The sequence below is a fragment of the Melampsora larici-populina genome, assembly GCF_000204055.1.
Source record: "Melampsora larici-populina 98AG31 unplaced genomic scaffold MELLAscaffold_5, whole genome shotgun sequence".
In the NCBI taxonomy this organism is placed as follows: domain Eukaryota; kingdom Fungi; phylum Basidiomycota; class Pucciniomycetes; order Pucciniales; family Melampsoraceae; genus Melampsora; species Melampsora laricis-populina.
Genome location: NW_006768769.1, coordinates 255,039 through 274,788, shown reverse-complemented (window position 1 = coordinate 274,788; position 19,750 = coordinate 255,039). Strand labels below are relative to the sequence as shown.

The window sequence follows — 19,750 nt, the reverse complement described above, 5'->3', positions numbered from 1 at the left end:
ATGCAAGTCTTGAATACACCACATGTTAGCTTGCGATGGGATGCCAGATGGGTTGCAATCCTATATTTTGATTATCAGAGAAGTATTTGTTTCAGTACAAGAGGAAGACTCTACGAAACCATTCAGACATTGTATTTGACTAACTTGGTGCAATCGTTCAGGTCAGCTTTAACTGGTCGTCCCACCCCAACGGGGCAAACTGCGGGATTGGGTTTCTTTTCTGAATTGGTTTTTGGTTTTGTATCGGAGGTCGATTTTTTACGCCTCTCCAGAGTGGTCACGGCGAAGTGAGTCGGATTTGCGAGCCTCGCGTCTTTTATTTCCAATTGACTAAACTGTGGTGTATCTCCCGATATCAAGCGAATGAATTGAAAAATGAAGAAGAGAAAGTTGAGGGATTTCATGATTAGAAGTGTAAGATTAGTTCAAATGGAATGATTTCGAGGGTAAACTAAGCAAAGGCTTTTAGGCAAGTTTTCTTCTGCACACGAAAAGTACTTTTGTGAAAGTTGGCGAACGGATATTATGAATGCGGATGCTACTGAAGAGGTGGATTGGGAGGATAACCTTCCAGGTGCCCAGTTTTTAAGCGAATGTGATCAATCAATAGAAGCTGAAATTTCCAATGTGCAGAAGACTGAGAAGGTCCTTGATATGACGGCCGAGGACAGTACAACCCAGTCTTCACGCCCTGCAACTGTGCCAACGATAGTCCATGGAAGAACTAGCCGACAGAAACTTTCGTGATATGCACTCTTTCGAGTCCTTGCACTCAAGGTCGGCATCCTTCCAGAAAACAGCATGGTGTTTATATTGTTGCACCGCGCTCAAGGTGGACTTCGGGATCGGAGGGCACGTCGGATGAAGCCTTCCGAGGCGTATGAGTCACCCGAGGTAATGATCACGCGAGGCACTGTTGGTCTCTGCGCAACCCGTCGGATGTTCGCCTCGGGTGCTTTGTATCTATGAGATAACATTCGTGATTGGGGTCCCAGTGCAAGGAAATTTGAGAGAAATCTTGCGTCGCGAGGGGATTGAATTCCAGAAATCAAGGACGAATCAAGTCCAGTTTTTCAATTTTGATGCTGTTTCATGCTGTTTCATGGAAATATGTGGTACGTCTGCCTTACTACGTTTGTTGTGCTCGCCTCGATGGACACGGATCAGGCAGATAGGGTAGGTAACCCCGTAAGCAGGACCTTGTAGAGCGCAAACTCTTTGCCAGCTTCAAACCTTGATTGTTATAAAAAAGAAACAAAAGTCATATGTTTCAATCAAATCTGAAAGATTCCATGCTGAATTTGTTTTATTTTTCAAAATGTAACATGTTTAAATACACTATCTGGTAAGAGTGGTCCAAGTGGTACAAGAAATCTAGCTAAAGGCCAATCAGTAATCTCACAAGGACAAGTAATACCAGATGACCCGACTCCACGATCAAGCCTGTTGTTATTTCAAAACCAAAAAAAAAAATCTTTCAACATCAAGTTCTCAAAGAAAAGAAAAACAATCATCCTTTAAAAAAGATTTATAAAAAGAAACTTACCAAACTTTCATGAAAGGATTACCCCAAAATCCAAACCAAGAAAAAACCCAAATGTTTCCTAATACACCTGAAAATTTGAAACCCAAGGTTGTTTTAAGAATCGATTCAATTGCAACTCCTACTCCCATCATAAGGAAGAATCTAGTAGCTTCAAAATTCCAATCGATTCTGTTTGCAACAAAGATAGTACCTATAAGTTTTGTTAAACAAGATTTCTTTGAATTAGTGGACCGAGATGTCATAGAGAAGTGCATTTTTTGAAAATAAAACTTACCCCATTCGTGCTATTGAGTATACAACAAGAAATGTATTTTGAAAACTATCAGTCATGAATCAAATACAATGATCAAACTTGTATAAGGAAAAAATCGAAAACCAAAAAACTCACCATGAGTCCACTGATGAGCATGGCACCCATCATACTTGCAAGTCTAACAGCCCTAGGGCCAAACGGTTTAGCAATCCTACCAAATGGTTCACTACCAAGAAACACAAAGTTTGTTCTAAAAACACAATGCCATCCTACAAAAAACCCACGATCACAGAAAGAAAACAAACCTCAGAAAACTATCAATGTTTAATTTTAAAAAGATTGAGAAGTGAAAAAAATCAATTACCTCTACTCCAAAACTCCGTGATACTCGTTTTGAAATTCGGGTAATTGAAGAGATGAGGATAAAGAGTTGTATCAAATGGAGCAGGAGCAAACTCATCAGGAAGTAAACGAGAAGCTAATGTATACCAAAGCAGTTCTATTAAATTTATACAAGCTGCTGCAATCGTTAGAGCATGATATCCAATAGAACCATAAAATGCTAAACCAATATAATCCGAACAAATTTGAAGTAAACTTGAATCCGGGATTCCTAAGACTTCAGTCATATATCCATGTGGACCACTTGGATGTTGGGTAGCAGGTACAGCGAAAGCTGCTTCGATTATCAGACCGATTTGATTGAGGATTAACCAACTTGTTTGCTCCCAAACGAACTTTGCTATGGATTTTTTGGGAGCTCTTGAACAGACGTAAGATGGAGGTGCCCAAACGTATTGAAGACCTCGAGGACTGATATCAAAAAAATCAAAAGATGAATGGAATCAATATTGAATGTTAAATAAATTGAAAGATGAACCAAAAAATGATGTTTAAGAAATCTAACCTTGTAATCAAATTTGAAGAAAATTTGACGATTTCTCCCCAACTTGGTGAAGGTGAATCAACCAATAATCTTCTTTTAGATTTAATTATGTATTTTGATTTTTGAAGAAGTTGATTATGATTTAATTTCAATGGAGTCTTAATAACTTCAGTTGATTCTGAACAAGTAGTATCTGCAGATTCAGATTCATCCGAAATCAAACTATTTTCACTCTGATTATAATCTTGTGATCTTTTCTTTTTTCCCAAGTCATTTAATAAAACCGGACCCCGTTGATATGCGTATTGTAAGGTAATAGCTATAACATGAAAACTAGGTATAGCAACTAATGCATCTGTTAACAAAAAGTCTCAGTTAGTGTCAACTTTGATATAAAAACGAAGAAATGAATTCAAGTGATTATAACTTACAATTCATATGAACAAAATCTTCTAATGGTTTAAACATTCTATCATGTTGAGAACTTATCGTTAAATAAATAATGATCGGAGCTAACATAAATCTAATAGTTCTATACATCTCATTAGATTCATAATGAGGATGTAACATTGAAGCTTGGATTAATAAAACTGGTAGAGCAGTATAATTCCAAATCTTAGATTCATACATCATAGAAATTAATGCAGACATGATTGTAAGAGACGTGAAAGTTTCAAAATCTTTAAGAAAATAAGACAAAAAGTTGAATTTATATTACTCAATAGTGAAGTGATTCGTCAAGTTGAGCCTGAAGAAATTTAAACACGTACTTCTTCTTGAAGGCTTTATATGAGTTCATCGGAAACATTTTTTGTTCGGTTTGCCTATAAGTTCTTTAAACCTTATCACCACCATTTATTGAACTCCTATTTCCTTCAGACAACAAAAAGGAACTGACTGTTGTTTGACAAGTTGTCTTGCTAATTTCTTGACCCCAAAAAAACTTGTAGATGACCCATTTTTTTCAATTCCTTCATGTGTTGGAAAAAGTTAAGAAATCCGATTGAGAGATGAATCAGGTTGTTTGTATAACGATGTACAAAAATGTAAGGGGAACTAAATAAAGTAAGATGTTTGATACCTCCTAATGATTTTGATAGATAGATAGGATTCCATCCAATGGCCACCCAATGTTGTGGATTTTGGAAAAGGTTAAATTCGGATCTCAAATTACCCGCGGACCGTGTCTGAAAGTTGAGATCCGGTGGAGAAGAATTCGAGGAGTTTGGAGTTTGGGGAGTAAAGTTTCGACTGAGACAGCACACCACCAGAAACTATAATCCATTAAAATCAAAGCCAACTTCAAAGATGACAATTGAATCAAATCAAAATCAAAGTCAAACATCAGAATCAGAAGAATTAAACCAAACCAATTATCTTTCAAGTTCCAATCCAAATTATAAACCAATAGATCCAAGTTTATTCGTTAATCTATTATCACAACTTGGTGATTTGATTAAAAATGTTGGATCATCTGATACAAATGAATCTAAACTTTCTTTAGCAAATCAGGTTTTTAATATTTCTTCTCCATCAAACTCATCGATAAGTTACTGATTTTAATGTTTCGATTTTCTAAAAGGCAAATGGATTAAGAACTTCATTGGCCCAAGCAACTGAACAAATCGATTGTTTAATTGCTGGTGATTTGAGTATAGAAGACCAAGAGTATTTAATCGATCAATTAGAAAAAAGACTCGAAACAGAAATGTAAGAAAGATTGATTTGGCATCGGTTTAAGTTTCTTGAATGTTGATAAGAATGATGATTTGTTTTGGATTAGGTCACTTTTGAAATTTGTTAATGAAATACCTCATTCATTGAGCTTGATTACCACACCTGGATTATCTAGTACTCCTCAACAAACTTTATCTCCTGATCAAACCTTTCTTAATTCTACCAATTCAACCCTTTGAATTTGATGAGTTTGCATTCGTTCTTTTTTTTTCTATGGAAGCTTGTCTTATTATTTGATGTACTCTTATCTTATCTTTGACTTTCTTGAAGATTGTATGTTTTGTATTTTGATGAAATATCATTGAGAGCCATCACCCAGTCCCACGATTCATGCGTAACGAAAACTAAGGAAATCAGTCAAGTTTCAATATGTAAATTGGTCTTCGAACCCGATCAGAAGTAAACGGTAAACAGAAAATCGATGAAAGATGTCAAAGTCACTAAGGACAAGTTACTTTAAACTCTTCAAACCAATCAATCAACGACCATTCATTCGTTCATCCAACATCCAAACTCACAAAAGCTTCATGAGTTCAATTCAATCCAAACCCAATCCGAAACTATTCTCGAATTTCGATGTGAGGTAAACTGGAGAACTCCTTTACAGATCGATTGATATATGCTTGATTGAATTTTTCTTGATTCTTAATTTACATTGTAATAGTGATCAAGTTTTTTATGAAAGTGAAAATTCATTAGGAATCGTAAACTTGAAACCCATCGTCAATGGTCGTAAGTCAAAAACCTTTATTCAAAATCAAACAAACCAAAATCAAAAAAACCAAACTCACTTTTTGATTTTTACACATTTCTTTTTTCGGTTTGGAACGTTTCTTTAGATGTTTTGATTATACCCAAACGAAATTCGATCCAAAAATTGAGTCAATTAGATGAAATCGAATTGATCGATTTGTTTAAAACGGTTCAAATCGTTTCAAAACAATTAGAAATCATTTATGAATCTAACAGTTTGACGATTTCAATCCAAGTTGAGTGTTTTTCTCCAACTTTAGTTTTCTCTCAAACAATCAAACCTAATCGTGCGTTGTGTTCTTTTGTATGTAGGATGGACCTGATGCTGGTCAATCAGTGAGTATCTTTCAATGGAATTTCTTGAAAACGTTTTCGAAGAAGAAAAAGTAATCAAGATTAAACAGGTACCACATTTACATGTTCATATCCTCCCACGTCAACCAAACGATTTCAAACAAAACGATGAAGTAAGCAAACCAAACCCCTCAACCTAATCATCTTTTTGATCTGTTTACCATTCCTCTTTAAAAAAATGGGGCTGAATTCCGTTTTTCTTTCTGGGCGGTTTATTTAGATTTATGATCATTTAAACCGATTCCAAGCTACTCCTAATGTTTTGAAAGGTCAAGTTGATAATGAAGAAAGAAAACCAAGAAGTTTAGAAGAAATGAAATCTGAAGCGATTCATTTATCCAAGTTTTTTCCAAATTGATTAATATTTTGCCAAAAAACCCCTTCCATTCTTGGCTTTCTTTTTCTTTTTCTTGGTAGGGTCTACTGAAGATGATTTAGTAAGGATTTGGTTTTACTAAGATTTGCTTAGTTCAGTTTTTGGGTTGAGAGTGATGGAGTGTCATACAATAGGATGTAAATATCTGTTGAAGTTCTTTGATTTTCAATTGTTTTTTTTGCTCCAAAAAGCTTTAGATAAACTCAAGCAAAACGACACTCACTGTCCAATCAATATTAGGTCTGTTCTATCAGGAGGGGTTCAGGAGTCAGGTTGGATTTTTTTGTGCATAAACAGTGAGATTCAAGGTTGATCAAAAAGTGCTTGAAACTTCACATGTACCCCCGAGTCCCAGCCCTTCAATGTTTTTTTCCCTTTTTTGCTAGGAATGTAATTCTCAGGTTAGGATTTCTGACGGACCTAACAAAATTCATTTTTTTCAAGCAGAATTTGGATGTCAGGAAAGTTGTAGTTTGCACATTTTGCTCAATTTGCACTTTGTTTTGAAGACATTCAAGGAAAATCTATGTGCATACCTGTACTTAAAAAGTTTTATCAGATAGATGACAGGATAAATCATTTCAAAGTGTCTTTATAGTCTTAAACAAAATTGGCATCAGAAAGATGGACATGGAGGATAGAAAACACTGACCTGTTTATTTTTAATTGGAAGGGTCACAGTCTGATGGTGCGGTAGGATGAATCCTGGGTTATTAGGGGGGCTCAGGTCAAGTTATTCTACTGCTTTGATCATAAAAAACTTTTGCCAAATTCATAAAATTTATGCAAAATTTTATTATGAACTTGGGAAAAGTTTGAAGACATCCCAAATTCTTTTGATCAGCAAATTTACGTAAATTTGGGCAAATTTGCTGCTTGGCAACATAATTTTTTTACAAATTGGGGGGAAAAATTTACAGCCTGGTACTGTAGGAAACTTTGCCCAATTTTTTAGGACAACACCACAAAAGTCTTGACCTGAGCCCCCATATTGCAGCAGAACGACAAGTTTCCAATACAAATATAAAGGGTTTCAAGTTGGCTTTTTTTACGTCCAGAATTGATAAAATGTTGGCTTTACAAGTATTTTTTGTTGACAACTGGTCTGAATTTGGGGAAAGTGCATCAAAAAAATTCAACTTCAAACCCCTTATTTTACTGCAGATAGTCAATGATGAGATAGGAAAGGCCAGGAAACTGGTAAGGAATCACGTATCAGTGATGAAGTAATTAAGCACTTCAGCCGAGGTCACTAATAAGTGAGAATTGAGAGATAGACACCTGTTGTAAGGTGGGGCAAGTACAGAGAAAGGGGGTTTGATTTTAACATTACCATGAGCACAAACTGTGATAAATTAAAACATAAAGGCCATACAAACCTGGTAAGGAATAACATATTACTATTAGTGATGAAGTAAAGCACTGCGGCTGAGGTCACTGCTCAGTGACAATGGAAGGATAGACACCTGTTGTAAGGTGGCACAAGTAAAGAGAGAAGCAGTTTGAGTGAAGAAAAACAATAGTAACACACAAACAACAGCTCTTTATAGTGAGGGATCCTTCTGGACATAGGTTTGATAAGCTGTTGCATTTGTGAGCTCATTCAACACATTGGGCTAGATGGTTATGGAGCTCAAACAGGACAGAACAAAGGAACACAGTAGAACAATCTATATAGACTCACAGCAGACAAAATAGGATGGTAACTATTGTAATGAGTGAAGGAAAACATTGAATTCAATAGTCAAAATGAGACAGATATTTGCCAAGAAATTTAAATTGAACTTGACACATTGTACATAGTAGATTTTAGGTACTATCAGAGTGGATGACATAATGCAATAAGTTTTGACACAAGTCAGATGATTTCCAACAAGCCAGACATTATCAGACACAACCTGGGCTTAGCATGGAGTTTCACAAGCAGGTGAAACAACTGCTGCAATCATGACCATTGCTCTGATTTTTATTTTGTGTCCACTTTCCATTTTTTATAAAATCTTTCTGGTATTACACATCTTATTTCAACTTACAAAGTGTGCAAGTTAGATACATATTCAAACCACTTTTAACCATTTACTTAGTCTTCATCAATATCAATAGAGTTCCTATCATAAGTGCCACAAATGTCTCACAAGATTTCAAAAAATATGATGTGGAAGATATTTTGGAAGACATTTCTATTGATGACATCCAGCTCAGTCTCAGGACTTCAATCCAAAATCAGCCCATTGAGTACTGAACAATGGCATGAAGCAGGAGATATGGGGCTTGGGGGCAGTGTTCTTCCAGATGTGGATTGGTTTCAGTTGCATACACCACCAAGTCAAGATCCCTTGCAATTCCATGAGTTGAACCACAATGAATGCAAAAAACCTATCACTTGTTATGCTTCAAGTCATGGCATATCACAAATTAATGATCAAAACAAACATTTTTCTGATTTTGAAGAAGGATATCAAGGATATGAATCATCTCAAGTTGGAAGTTTATACAATGATCTTGATACATACTGGAATACTCATGATCAACTAGGAATGTCTCCACAGCCTGCTCAACTAGATTCTGTCCTAGCCAAACCTCTGTGGGAAGGAGAGAAAAATGAACAGCAAAGCCAAGATATGATCTATGAATTTCCAACTTCAGATATTGACCACTACGGGTTTGTGGACACGGCCAAGGAAACCTTTCATCCACACAAAAAGGCCAAGATCACAGGTCATGATATCCATGAGAATAGCAAAAATCAAGGGCCAATAGCAGAGAGCTGTATGTATCTTAACACTCCCCAATATGATCCTTATATATCTCCACACTACCTTCAAGCTTCAATATCACAAGAACCAAGCACATTAGGCTACTTGCTTGAAGATCCTGCAGAGAGAATTGGAATGGAAAAAATTCTTCAGAAAAGTCAGGAACATCCTGATTTTTCAAACACAGACCTCTCCAGCTTTTTGCATCCATCACAAGTAAACTTTGATCCCCATAAAAGAGTTGAAAGCACATTCTCTTCTATCATTGACAGACATGAACATTCTCTACCTGGTAAAGGGAGGTTTGTTGACTTGGATATGACTCACAGTTTCACTCCTCAACTCAACAGCCACCTTCTGGACTCAGTACTAAAACAACCAGATACTGTGAATGATTTGATTAAAAAGCTGTCAAATTTGGATGACAAAAACAAATTCTTCCAGGATAGCCAGGCCGGACCGTATGAATCTTCATCTTCACACATAAACCTCTATGGCCCTTTGGATAACAGCCAATTTGACCTTTGGCCTCATCAGAAATTTGAACCAGCTTGCACTACCATTGATGAAATTGTCAGACCAATGAATGAAAACACTCCTGACTTATCTTTTCTTCCTCAGAACTGCTTCCAAGAAGCAGTATCAAGCGAATTAAGTGCACTTACGGGTTGTATTCAAGAACCTTCATATGCAGTAAACAATATCCCAAGTGTGCAACTTTGGATGGAAAATTACCACATGGGTTTGGAATATTTACACAGAAATCCATACAGTAAGCCAGCTGATCTGGATGTAAGATTATCACACAATGGATCACCAAAACACAAGGAGGAAGAGAATGTCACAAGTCTGTTACAGGGGGATTACTCACCATTACATTTGATTGATCTTCATATTCCTCAAGCACATACCTCTCCAAGTGCAAAAGACTTTGGAGCTGCACAGTTTGTTGAACAAATGAATATACATCCAGACATGACATCAATTCCAACCAGCTCTACAAATATGGGAAAAAGTGATACAATGAGAACAGAAGAAGAATTTAAACCAAGACATTCAGTCAGTGTACTTGGCTTTGAATTTGCAGAAAAATCAATGACCCCAGGCTGTTCAACAAGAGTCACATCAAATCGGCTGATTTTAGCCCTCCAACGGATTGGTGCATTCCTGGTGAATAATTCACCAAGTTTGTGTTATGAGACAACAGTTTGGTTTGAGAGCCTACGCAAGGAGATGATCCAAAAAAATCATCCAAAACAATCATCAGTTGAGCAGATTGATCGAGCAATAAAGATCTCTCACCTGAAAATTACAATGTGCTTTATGGGTCTCATCGGAGTCTTTGCAAACAATGGAGGTGACCAATTCTCTTTGGAAACCATTTTGAAAGAAGGTTGGCAATTTATTAAGCTTCATTTTGAGGGATGGAGGAACTTGAATGTGAACAACAAGAATGAAAACCAGGCAAAGAGAACTGATTTCAACAAAGATGACTGGAAGGACCCAGTTTTATGGTTTCATTACCTAAGCCTCCTTGGAAGACTTGCAGACTTGGCAGTTGATTCAATGTACCATCTTATCAAGAAATGGGATGATCAAAGAACAACCTCAAAAATCAATGTAAAGCATTTGTCATGGTATCATGCAGAGATCAAAACTTTCCATGACTCACACTTGAGATATACCCATGGTGGGTTTTATGGAAGAGGAGAGATCAGGAACATTGCATTTAAGGGAGTAAAGCTGTCTGGAAACTATGCAAAATCACCAGCTGGAGTGAAGGAAGGAAGTTGGTACACAATCTACAAGTTTCTATCCCATTCTGCACAGTTTCACTCATCTGTGGGATTTGATATGTGTCAAGAGGTCCACACTTTCTTTGTTTCATTACTTGACCATATAATTAAGTCCTACAAGGAAGTACATGATTATCATATAACATCCGCTGTCAAGGGATCAAGGGCAAAAGAAACCTCATCTAATAGAAGGCCTAATGATGAAAATATTGGAAAAATTGTCAAGGTCATCAGTATGGCTGAGTACAGAGTAACTGTTGGCTTCATAGGTCTTGTTAGAGTCCTCTACCAGAATGAATTACCAGTAGTTACCCTCAGGTTGGTACTCAAAAGTGCATGGGAGTTTTTAAAAGGGATATTTTCACAATGGAAGGACTTTCAATTTGAGAAAAATCTTCCTCAGAACCTCAATAGGCAGAGTTTGAATAAGCATAGGATTAAGTTAGATTACACTGATCCTAATGAGCTCTTCAATGTATTGTGGCAATTTCAAGCTGTTTCAAAAAACCCTGTGCCACTTCATTGCTTACCACGCCTCTTCAAGTCTTGGAATAATGATCTAGCAAACTTCAAAAAGTTGTATCCAAACAATTTCAATTTTGAGATCAAGGCTCTGCTTGGTGAGACACCATCAAGTTGGTCAAAACTTTTTGAGTGAGATTTCTTTCTCTTTGAATTTTGCCAATATTAATTATTCCTATCAGTAACACATTTTACTGTTTAACAAAATCACTGACAAGTATTTCTATCACAGAGACATGGAGGCTTTCACCACCTGGAACATGTACGAAACAAATACCGGGAATGATTTGATCAGGAACCCTTCAAAGATGGTTGCCAAAACACAATTTGTCCAGGATAGCGAAGCTGAACAGTATGAAGCTTCATCTTCCCAAACCAACCTACATGGCCTTTTTGATGACAGCCATTCCAACCTGACTCCCCATAAGGAATCTGAACCTGTTTGCAGTACCATTGATGAAATTGTCATACCAATGAATGAAAACACTCCCAACTTATCTTTTCTTCCTCAGAACTGCTTCCAAGAAGCTGTTTCAAGGGAATTGAGTGCGCTTCCAAGTTCTATTCAAGATCCTTCATATGCAGTAACCAATAGCCCAAGTGTTGGAATTTGGATGGAAAATCACCACATGGGTTTGGAAAACTCACACAGAAGTCCATACAGTAAGCCAGCGGATCTGGATGGAATATTATTACACAAAGGATCGCCAAAACAAAAGGAGAAAGGAAATGACATAAGTGTGTTACAGTCGGATCCCTCACCATCAGATTTGATTGATCTTTGTATTCCTGAGGCTGTAGGACATTCCTATTCAAGTGCAAAAGACCTAGGGCCCACACAACTTGTTGAGGGAATTGATATACATCCAGACATGCCATCAATGTCCAAGAGCTCTGCAAATATGTCAAATGATGACCAAATAAGAATAACAGAAAGATGTGAATCAAGGCATCCAGCCAGTGTGATTAGCTTGGAATTTGCAGAAAAATTAATGTCCCCGGGCTATTCAAGTGTCACATCAAATCAGCTGATTTTAGTCCTGCAACAGATTGGTGCATTCATGGTGAATAGTTCACCAGGTTTGTGTTATGAGACAATAGTTTGGTTTGAGAGCCTACGTAAGGATATGATCCAAAATAACAATCAAGAAAAATTAGCAGTGGATCTGATTGACCTAGCCATCAGGCTTGCTCACCTGAAAATCACAATGTCCTTTCTGGGTCTCATTGGAGTCTTTGCAAACAATGGAGGTGACCAATTCTCTTTGGAAACCATTTTGAAAGAAGGTTGGCAATTTATTAAGCTTCATTTTGAGGGATGGAGGAACTTGAATGTGAACAGCAAGAATGAAAACCAGGCGAAGAGAATTGATTTCAAGAAAGATGACTGGAAAGACCCAATTTTATGGTTTCATTACCTAAGCCTCCTTGGAAGACATGCAGACCTGGCAGTTGATTCAATGTATCACCTTATGAATGAATGGGATGAACAAAGAACAACCTCAAAAATCAATGTAAATCATTTGTTATGGTATCATGCAGAGATCAAAACTTTTCATGACTCACACTTGAAATATACCCATGGTGGGTTTTATGGAAGAGGAGAGATCAGGAACATTGCATTTAAGGGAGTAAAACTTTCTGGAAAATATGCAACATCACCAGCTGGAGTAAAGGAAGGAAGTTGGTACACAATCTACAAGTTTCTATCCAATTCTGCCCAGTTTCACTCATCTGTGGGATTTGATATGTGTCAAGAGGTCCACACTTTCTTTGTTACATTACTTGACAATATATTGAAGTTTCACAAGGACATACACGGTTATGATATAACATCCGCTGTAAAGGGACCAAGGGCAAAAAAAACTTCATCTCATAGAAAGCCTAATGATGAAAATTTTGAAAAAATTGTCAAGGTCATCAGTATGGCTGAGTACAGAGTAACTGTCGGCTTCATAGGGCTTGTGAGAGTCCTCTACCAGAATGAACTCCCAGTAGTTACACTCAGGTTGGTCATCAAGAGTGCCTGGGAGTTTCTAAAAGGGATATTTTCACAATGGGAGGACTTTCAATTCAAAGAAAATATTCCTCAGAATCTAAATAGGCAGGGTATGATTAAGCACAGGATTGCACTAGATTACACTGATCCTAATGAGCTCTTCAATGTATTGTGGCAATTCAGAGTTGTTGCAACAAATCCTGTACCACTACAGTGCTTACCACACCTGTTGAAGTCTTGGAACATTGATTTAGCAAACTTGAAAAAGTTGCATCCAAACAATTTTAATTTTGAGATCAAGAATCTACTTGGTGAGACACCATCAAGTTGGTCAAGACTTTTCAAGTGAGTTTTCTTTTCCTTAGACCTCCACCAATATCGCTTCATTCTCTCAGTAACCCACCTCAGTATTCAACAAACCACTGACAAGTATCAATATCACAGAGACATGGACACTTTCACCACCTGGAACATGTGCCAAGCAAAAACTTAATAGCTTCATGAAGAATAAAATAAATCCCACTGGCACCAAGCCTTCTAAGCCTGAACGTCTTGATTCCTATAGTTTTGTTCCAATTTTTGTGCAAACCAATCATTTTCAATTCAAACAACAGAAACTGGGATTCCCACTCCCTTTGGAAACACAAAATGATGAATCTTTGTCCCAAATTTGACATTGCACTTGCCATGAAAATACCTACTTGTTTTTTTTGTGCCATTTCAATACATTTAAGTCAGAGCTTCCACTATGGTTCAGTGTTAAATTGTAAAAGTTGTGGTCCTGACCACCAAAATTAACCATGCATGTAGTAACTAAATTGTTGTGAGCCTAAAGCCACTATGGGATGATGTAACATATGATTTCACTACAATAATCTATTCTTAAAACACTTTACACACTATGGAAACTTCAAGACCCAGATCAAAGTATCTTACACACCAAATCCAACTCACTTTCCTGCCATGACCACCTTGATGACCAGACAAAATCAAACTGAAGGCTTCAAATGTTGACAATGAGCAACAAGCTTTCTAACCTTTTGTTTGATCCTAGCAAGATCAATTGTGCAAGAGCACTTTTTTACATTTTTTTCAAGTTTCTTAGCAAGTCACAAGTAAGCAGAAACTATTGAGATACTGAAATTGTAAGGCCAGAGGGAATATGTGGAGTGAAAGTCATGAGTGCAGAGCTTGATGGGTGCAGATGCATGACTGTTGACCAATTTGATGCACCAACAGTTTATGCTAAGTCTTGTTTTAGTCTTTTGCAGATTTACACAAGCTTGAAGCATGATTTGATGCATACCTATGGACCGCAAGTCTATTATAACAGGTACACTATGGACCTGTGTATAATTTAGCTTTGAAATGACACCAAATCATGTTGTTAACACACCCATATAACACAACCATAGTGGATTCTTGTAGCCTGTCTGAACGTTTCTTTTGGTTAGCCAAGTCTGCAAAAAAAGAGCCCTCATTGCCACTAAAGATACTGGGCTTGCCTCCAATAAAAATCACCCCAAGGGCAATTCTTGCCAATTTTGTATGTGCAGCACTGCAAGCTGGGCTCACACAAGCTTCTTATGATATAGCCAATGACTTTCATTATTATTTCTCAAATGTTTACTCCCAATCCAATGGGAATTTGAAGACATAACTTGATCAATTCTGAAATTAACCAAGAGCATCAACATATTATCATGTGCTCCTCTGCCTGTTAATCTCAATCTTCCCAAGACCAATAGGAGTGTTGAAATCTAAAAACATCAAATTTTCAAAGGAATTTTGAATTAAAATCTTGAACAATGATTCTGGTACAGATAGACTGCAATTCTTATACAGATCTGTACACACAGCCAGATGGATAAGCATGAATCACATGGGGGAAAAGAGCTCACATAGAGGTGAGCATAGAGATTTTGGACATTTATCCAAGCTTTCTTCCTGATTGTTTCCAGATTTCTTCCCATCTTCCTCCTGTGTTCTTCCAGCTCATCATTGGATTAAAAATTCAATATGGTCTTAGCAAATGACTTATGTCTTCCTCAGGATTTGTTGCTTATCCAAGAAGCCTGAGGGAGGGCTGGCCATCTGCTCAGGTCATCTCAGGCCCTCCAAAGCTCAGTTTGCGCAGTCAAGTGACCAAATCTGATTGAACAGTGAGAGACCAAATCAAGTGTTGGGTTAAAAACATAATGGAAACCATTGCTGATTGACAACCCACAACATGACATTGGGCCATAATGTGGGTACAGGGAAAATCATTCTTACTGGTCCTGTGATCCAGGGTGGATATGATCCAAATTTGACTTTGCTCACTCTTCTTTCACCATTTCAATCTAACAGTAACCAACTTCAATCATCAAACCAAATCATCATTTACCTCCTATCAATTCATCTCTTGATTCAATCAACACAAATCTATTGAAACTACATTTTGAAATATCAAACAAATATTGCAATTTATCTTTTTAAATTCATTAAAATTATATTGATTTCAATCTTTACTCAACAAAGCTAAATCCATCTTGAAGTTGATTCAACTCAAAAAAGATTAAATTCCCAACTTATTAATTTAAGATCAACTTCGACTTTGAATCAAATTGAATTGACTCTTACTTGACCTGAGATTTTAGTCCTAATCAATCCAAATATTGATCATCAAATACTTGACTCAAACTATTCAACAAGAATCATATCTACATTTGATTTGAACTCTTTAGAGAAACCATCAAATCTTCAAGGTATCATCTGTTTTATTACCTTTTGAATAACTGGTCACAGATTCTAATCATGTTTCGAGAACCTTACAGATCAGAGTAACACTACCTGAGCCCTGTGGACAGAACCACTGACTAACAAACTCACATGTAAATATATGTAACTTCTCCAAAAATCAAAGATTACACCTCATTGCACCACCATTGCACAGTGTCAAGATTAACTTAATGTGGAGTGCAAGAGGTGTTGTGATGACAATGAAAAGCGCAAAGATCATATCTCAAAATTGCCAGGTGTGAACCTACAGGGAAAACTCAAATACGGGACCAAAACCTCTGTATTTGGGTCTAGAACAATGCATAGCCCTTTTGAGACCAGTTCTGTAGAATGTCCACTTGAATCTCTACAGTTGACACCCCCTTTTAACAATAAGACAAAAAGAACCCCCTTTTAAGGTGTCCCAAATTAGACATAACTTGGTTGTGCAGAGATTTATTTTGTAAAACTGATCAGAATTGTTGAAAAGTGCACAAGAAATGATTAAACTTAAATTCCTTTACTATACTGCAGATAGTCAGGATATGAGACAGACATTTGTGACACAATTGAAGTTGATCATGAGACGTTGTTCAAAACTGTATACACATAACAGAATAAAGGTAGCTCAGACTGTATCACATACTGAGATAGGCTTTGAAACAAGCCAGATAATATCAGACACAACCACAGTGTAGCATGGAGTTTCACAAACCAGTAAAAAGTCACTGTGGTCATGATCAATGCCCTGCTAATAATATCCTTTTTGACTTATGTTCACTTTGCCCTTTTTATAAAATATTCCCATCATCACACTTTCCAGTTCAACATATGTGTTGTGCAAGGTAGTTATTCAAACCCCATTTAATAATCTTTCTATTCATTGACTAATCTTGGCCATTTACTTAGTCTACATCAATATCAATAGAATAACTTCATTGGTGCCATAAATGTCTGACAAGAGTTGTGACATATGATGTGGAAGATCATTTGGAAGGCATTTCTATTGATGAGATCAAACTCAGCACTTCAATCTAACACCACTCCACTGAGTACTGTACAATGGTTTGAAGAAGGAGATATGGGGCTTGGGGACAGTCTTCTTCAAGATGTGAACTGGCCACATTTGAATACACCACCAAGCCAAAATCTCTTGCAATTGGATGAATTGAACCAAGATGAAATAATAAACTATATCACCCATGATGATTTGAGTCCTTACATATTGCAAATTGATGATCAAAACAAACCATTTTCTTATTTTGAAGAAGGATATCAAGGACACCAATCATCCCAACATGAAAGTTTATACAATAATCTTGATACATACTGGAATGCTTATAGTCACCTACAAATGTTTTCACAACCTGATCCACTAGATTCTTGCCTAGGAAACCCTGTGTGGGAAATAGAAAAAACCATACAGCAAAGAAAAGATATGATCCATGAAACTTCAACTTCAAAAACAGACCTGTACAAACTTTTGGACTCAGATATAGAAACCTTACAACCCTATAAAAAGCCCAAACTCACGGGTTATAACATCCATGACAAGCGCAAAAACCTAGTACCAATTTTGGAGGGCTGTACATACTTTGAAACTCCTCAATATGCTCCTTATATATCTCCACCTCACCATCAAGCTTCAATATCACAAGAATCAAACAACATAGGCTACTTGCTTCCAGATCCTGCAGAGAGATTTGAGGCAGAAAAAAAGCTTCAGGAAACTCAAGACAGCCCTGATTTTCCAAACATGGCCCTCTACAGCTTTTTGGATCCATTAAAAGTAAACTGTGATCCACATACAGGACTTGAAAATATGTGTTCCTCTATCATTGACAGCCAGGAGTATTCTCTGCCTGGAAAAGGGAGGGCTATTGAAATGGATATGGCTCAAAGTGTCACTCCTCAAGTTCAAAGCTGCCTGCAAGATTCAATATCAAAACAACCATATACTCTGAATAACATGATTAAAAACCCTTCAAATATAGATGGAAAAAGACAATTTTTCCAGGAGAGCCAAAGTGCCCAGTATGAATCTTTGTCTTCACACACCAACCTCCATGGCTGTTTTGAGAAAAGCCAATTCAACTTTCATCCACATAATGAATTCAAACCCACCTGCACTACCATTGATGAAATCAACAGCCCAATGAATGCAAAAATTCTTAGCTTTACTTCTCTTACTCGAACCTGTTTGCAAGCATCTGTATCAAAGGGTTCAAGAGTACTTGGGGATTCAATTCAAGATCCATCATATCCAGTGAAAAATCTCCCAAGGGATCTTTGGATGGAAAAGTACAACATGGGTGTGGAAAATTTACACATAAATTCTCTCAGTCATCAAGCTGATATTGATGGAAGATTATTGCTCAAAGGATTGACAAGAGAAGAGGAGACAGAAAATGCCACAAGAGCATCACCCTCACCATCAGATTTCATTGATATTCATGTTCTTAAAGGAAATACCCATTCAAGTGGAAATGACATAGCAGCCAGTACATCACTTGTGGAAGCAATCAATATACCACCAGAAATAAAATGCATGCCAAAGGGCTCTATAAGTATCGGAAACCATGATCCAATGGGAATAAAGGAAAAACTCAACCCCAGCCATTCAGCCAGTGTAATTGGCTTGGTATTTGCAGAAAAATTAATGTCCCCAGGGTCTTCAAGAGTCACATCAAATCAACTGATTTTAGCCCTGCAGCGTATTGGTGCCTTCATGGTTAATATGTCACCAGTTTTGTGTTATGAGACAACAGTTTGGTTTGAGAAACTACACAAGGAGATGATCCAAAATAATAGTGAGGAAAAATCAGCAGTGGAGCTAATTAATCTAGCAATCAAGCTTTCTCACCTGAAAATCACAATGTGCTTTCTGGGGATCATTGGAGTCTTTGCAAACAATGGAGGTGACCAGTTATCGCTAGAAATCCTTTTGAAAGAGGGTTGGGAATTTCTCAAACTCCATTTTGAGGAATGGAGGAACTTGAATGTAAATGACAAGAATGAAAACCAGGTGAAGAGAAAGGATTTCAACAAACCTGACTGGAAAGACCCAATCTTATGGTTCCATTACCTAAGTCGCCTTTCAAGACATGCAGAACTGGCAGTTGATTCAATATATCATCTTATGAATAGATGGGATGATCAACAAACAACCTCAAAAATTAATGCAAAGCATTTGTCATGGTACCGTTCAGAGATCAAAGTCTTCCATGACTCTCACTTGAAATATATCCATGGTGGGTTTTATGGAAGAGGAGAGATTAGGAACATTGCGTTCAGGGGAGTAAAATTGTCTGGGAAATATACAATGTCACCTTGTGGATCAGAAGGAAGCTGGTACAAAATCTACAAGTTTCTATCCTATTCTGCACAGTTTCACTCATCTGTGGGATTTGATATGTGTCAAGAGGTCCACAATTTCTTTGTTTCCTTACTTGAACATATGATGAAGTTTCAAAATGGAATACTGAATGATGATATAACATATGCTGTAAAGATACCCGGTGCTAAAAAATTGTCATCACATAGGAAGCCTGCTGATGAAAATGTTGAAAAAATTGTGAAGGTCATCAGTTTGGCTGAGTACAGAGTGACTGTTGGTTTCATAGGGCTTGTAAGAGTCCTCTACCAGAATGAACTCCCAGTAGTTACACTCAGGTTGGTACTCAAGAGTGCATGGGAGTTCCTACAAGGGATATTCTCACAATGGGCAGACTTTCAATTTGAGAAGAATCTCCCTCAGAACCTCAATAGGCAGTGTTTGAATAAGCATAGGATTACATTAGATTACACTGATCCTAATGAGCTCTTCAATGTATTGTGGCAATTTCAAGTTGTTTCAAGAAACCCTGTGCCACTTCATTGCTTACCTCGTCTGCTCAAGTCTTGGAATAATGACTTAGCAAACTTGAAAAAGTTGCATCCAAATGATTACAATTTTGAAATTAAGGCTCTGCTTGGTGAGACACCATTGAGTTGGTCAAAACTCCTTGAGTAA

The 19,750-nt window shown here is 37.1% G+C and overlaps 6 protein-coding genes across 6 annotated transcripts; 5 read left to right on the top strand and 1 right to left on the bottom strand.

Annotated features, from left to right (window-relative positions):
• Positions 1–969, top strand: MELLADRAFT_102999 (uncharacterized protein; the record flags this gene model as incomplete). Its single annotated transcript, XM_007406231.1, has 4 exons — positions 1–161; positions 250–287; positions 470–670; positions 764–969. 4 exons carry the CDS (start codon positions 1–3, stop codon positions 967–969), a joined length of 606 nt encoding a protein of 201 aa, XP_007406293.1.
• A 344-nt stretch (positions 970–1,313) lies between these two features.
• MELLADRAFT_102998 (uncharacterized protein) lies at positions 1,314–3,336 on the bottom strand (the record flags this gene model as incomplete). Its single annotated transcript, XM_007405839.1, has 7 exons — positions 1,314–1,443; positions 1,547–1,736; positions 1,821–1,830; positions 1,935–2,068; positions 2,164–2,612; positions 2,707–3,040; positions 3,117–3,336. The coding sequence occupies 7 exons, from the start codon at positions 3,334–3,336 to the stop codon at positions 1,314–1,316; spliced, it is 1,467 nt and encodes a 488-aa protein (XP_007405901.1).
• Positions 3,337–3,993: 657 nt separating this feature from the next.
• Positions 3,994–4,601, top strand: MELLADRAFT_102997 (uncharacterized protein; the record flags this gene model as incomplete). Its single annotated transcript, XM_007406232.1, has 3 exons — positions 3,994–4,197; positions 4,268–4,395; positions 4,469–4,601. The coding sequence occupies 3 exons, from the start codon at positions 3,994–3,996 to the stop codon at positions 4,599–4,601; spliced, it is 465 nt and encodes a 154-aa protein (XP_007406294.1).
• A 348-nt stretch (positions 4,602–4,949) lies between these two features.
• Positions 4,950–5,669, top strand: MELLADRAFT_93393 (uncharacterized protein; the record flags this gene model as incomplete). The annotated part of the gene is made up of 4 exons (XM_007406233.1): positions 4,950–5,005; positions 5,087–5,154; positions 5,262–5,410; positions 5,517–5,669. 4 exons carry the CDS (start codon positions 4,950–4,952, stop codon positions 5,667–5,669), a joined length of 426 nt encoding a protein of 141 aa, XP_007406295.1.
• Positions 5,670–8,031: 2,362 nt separating this feature from the next.
• On the top strand, positions 8,032–13,327 carry MELLADRAFT_102996 (uncharacterized protein; the record flags this gene model as incomplete). The annotated part of the gene is made up of 3 exons (XM_007406234.1): positions 8,032–8,963; positions 9,012–11,111; positions 11,212–13,327. The coding sequence occupies 3 exons, from the start codon at positions 8,032–8,034 to the stop codon at positions 13,325–13,327; spliced, it is 5,148 nt and encodes a 1,715-aa protein (XP_007406296.1).
• Positions 13,328–16,714: 3,387 nt separating this feature from the next.
• On the top strand, positions 16,715–19,750 carry MELLADRAFT_102995 (uncharacterized protein; the record flags this gene model as incomplete). The annotated part of the gene is made up of 1 exon (XM_007406235.1): positions 16,715–19,750. The coding sequence occupies one exon, from the start codon at positions 16,715–16,717 to the stop codon at positions 19,748–19,750; it is 3,036 nt and encodes a 1,011-aa protein (XP_007406297.1).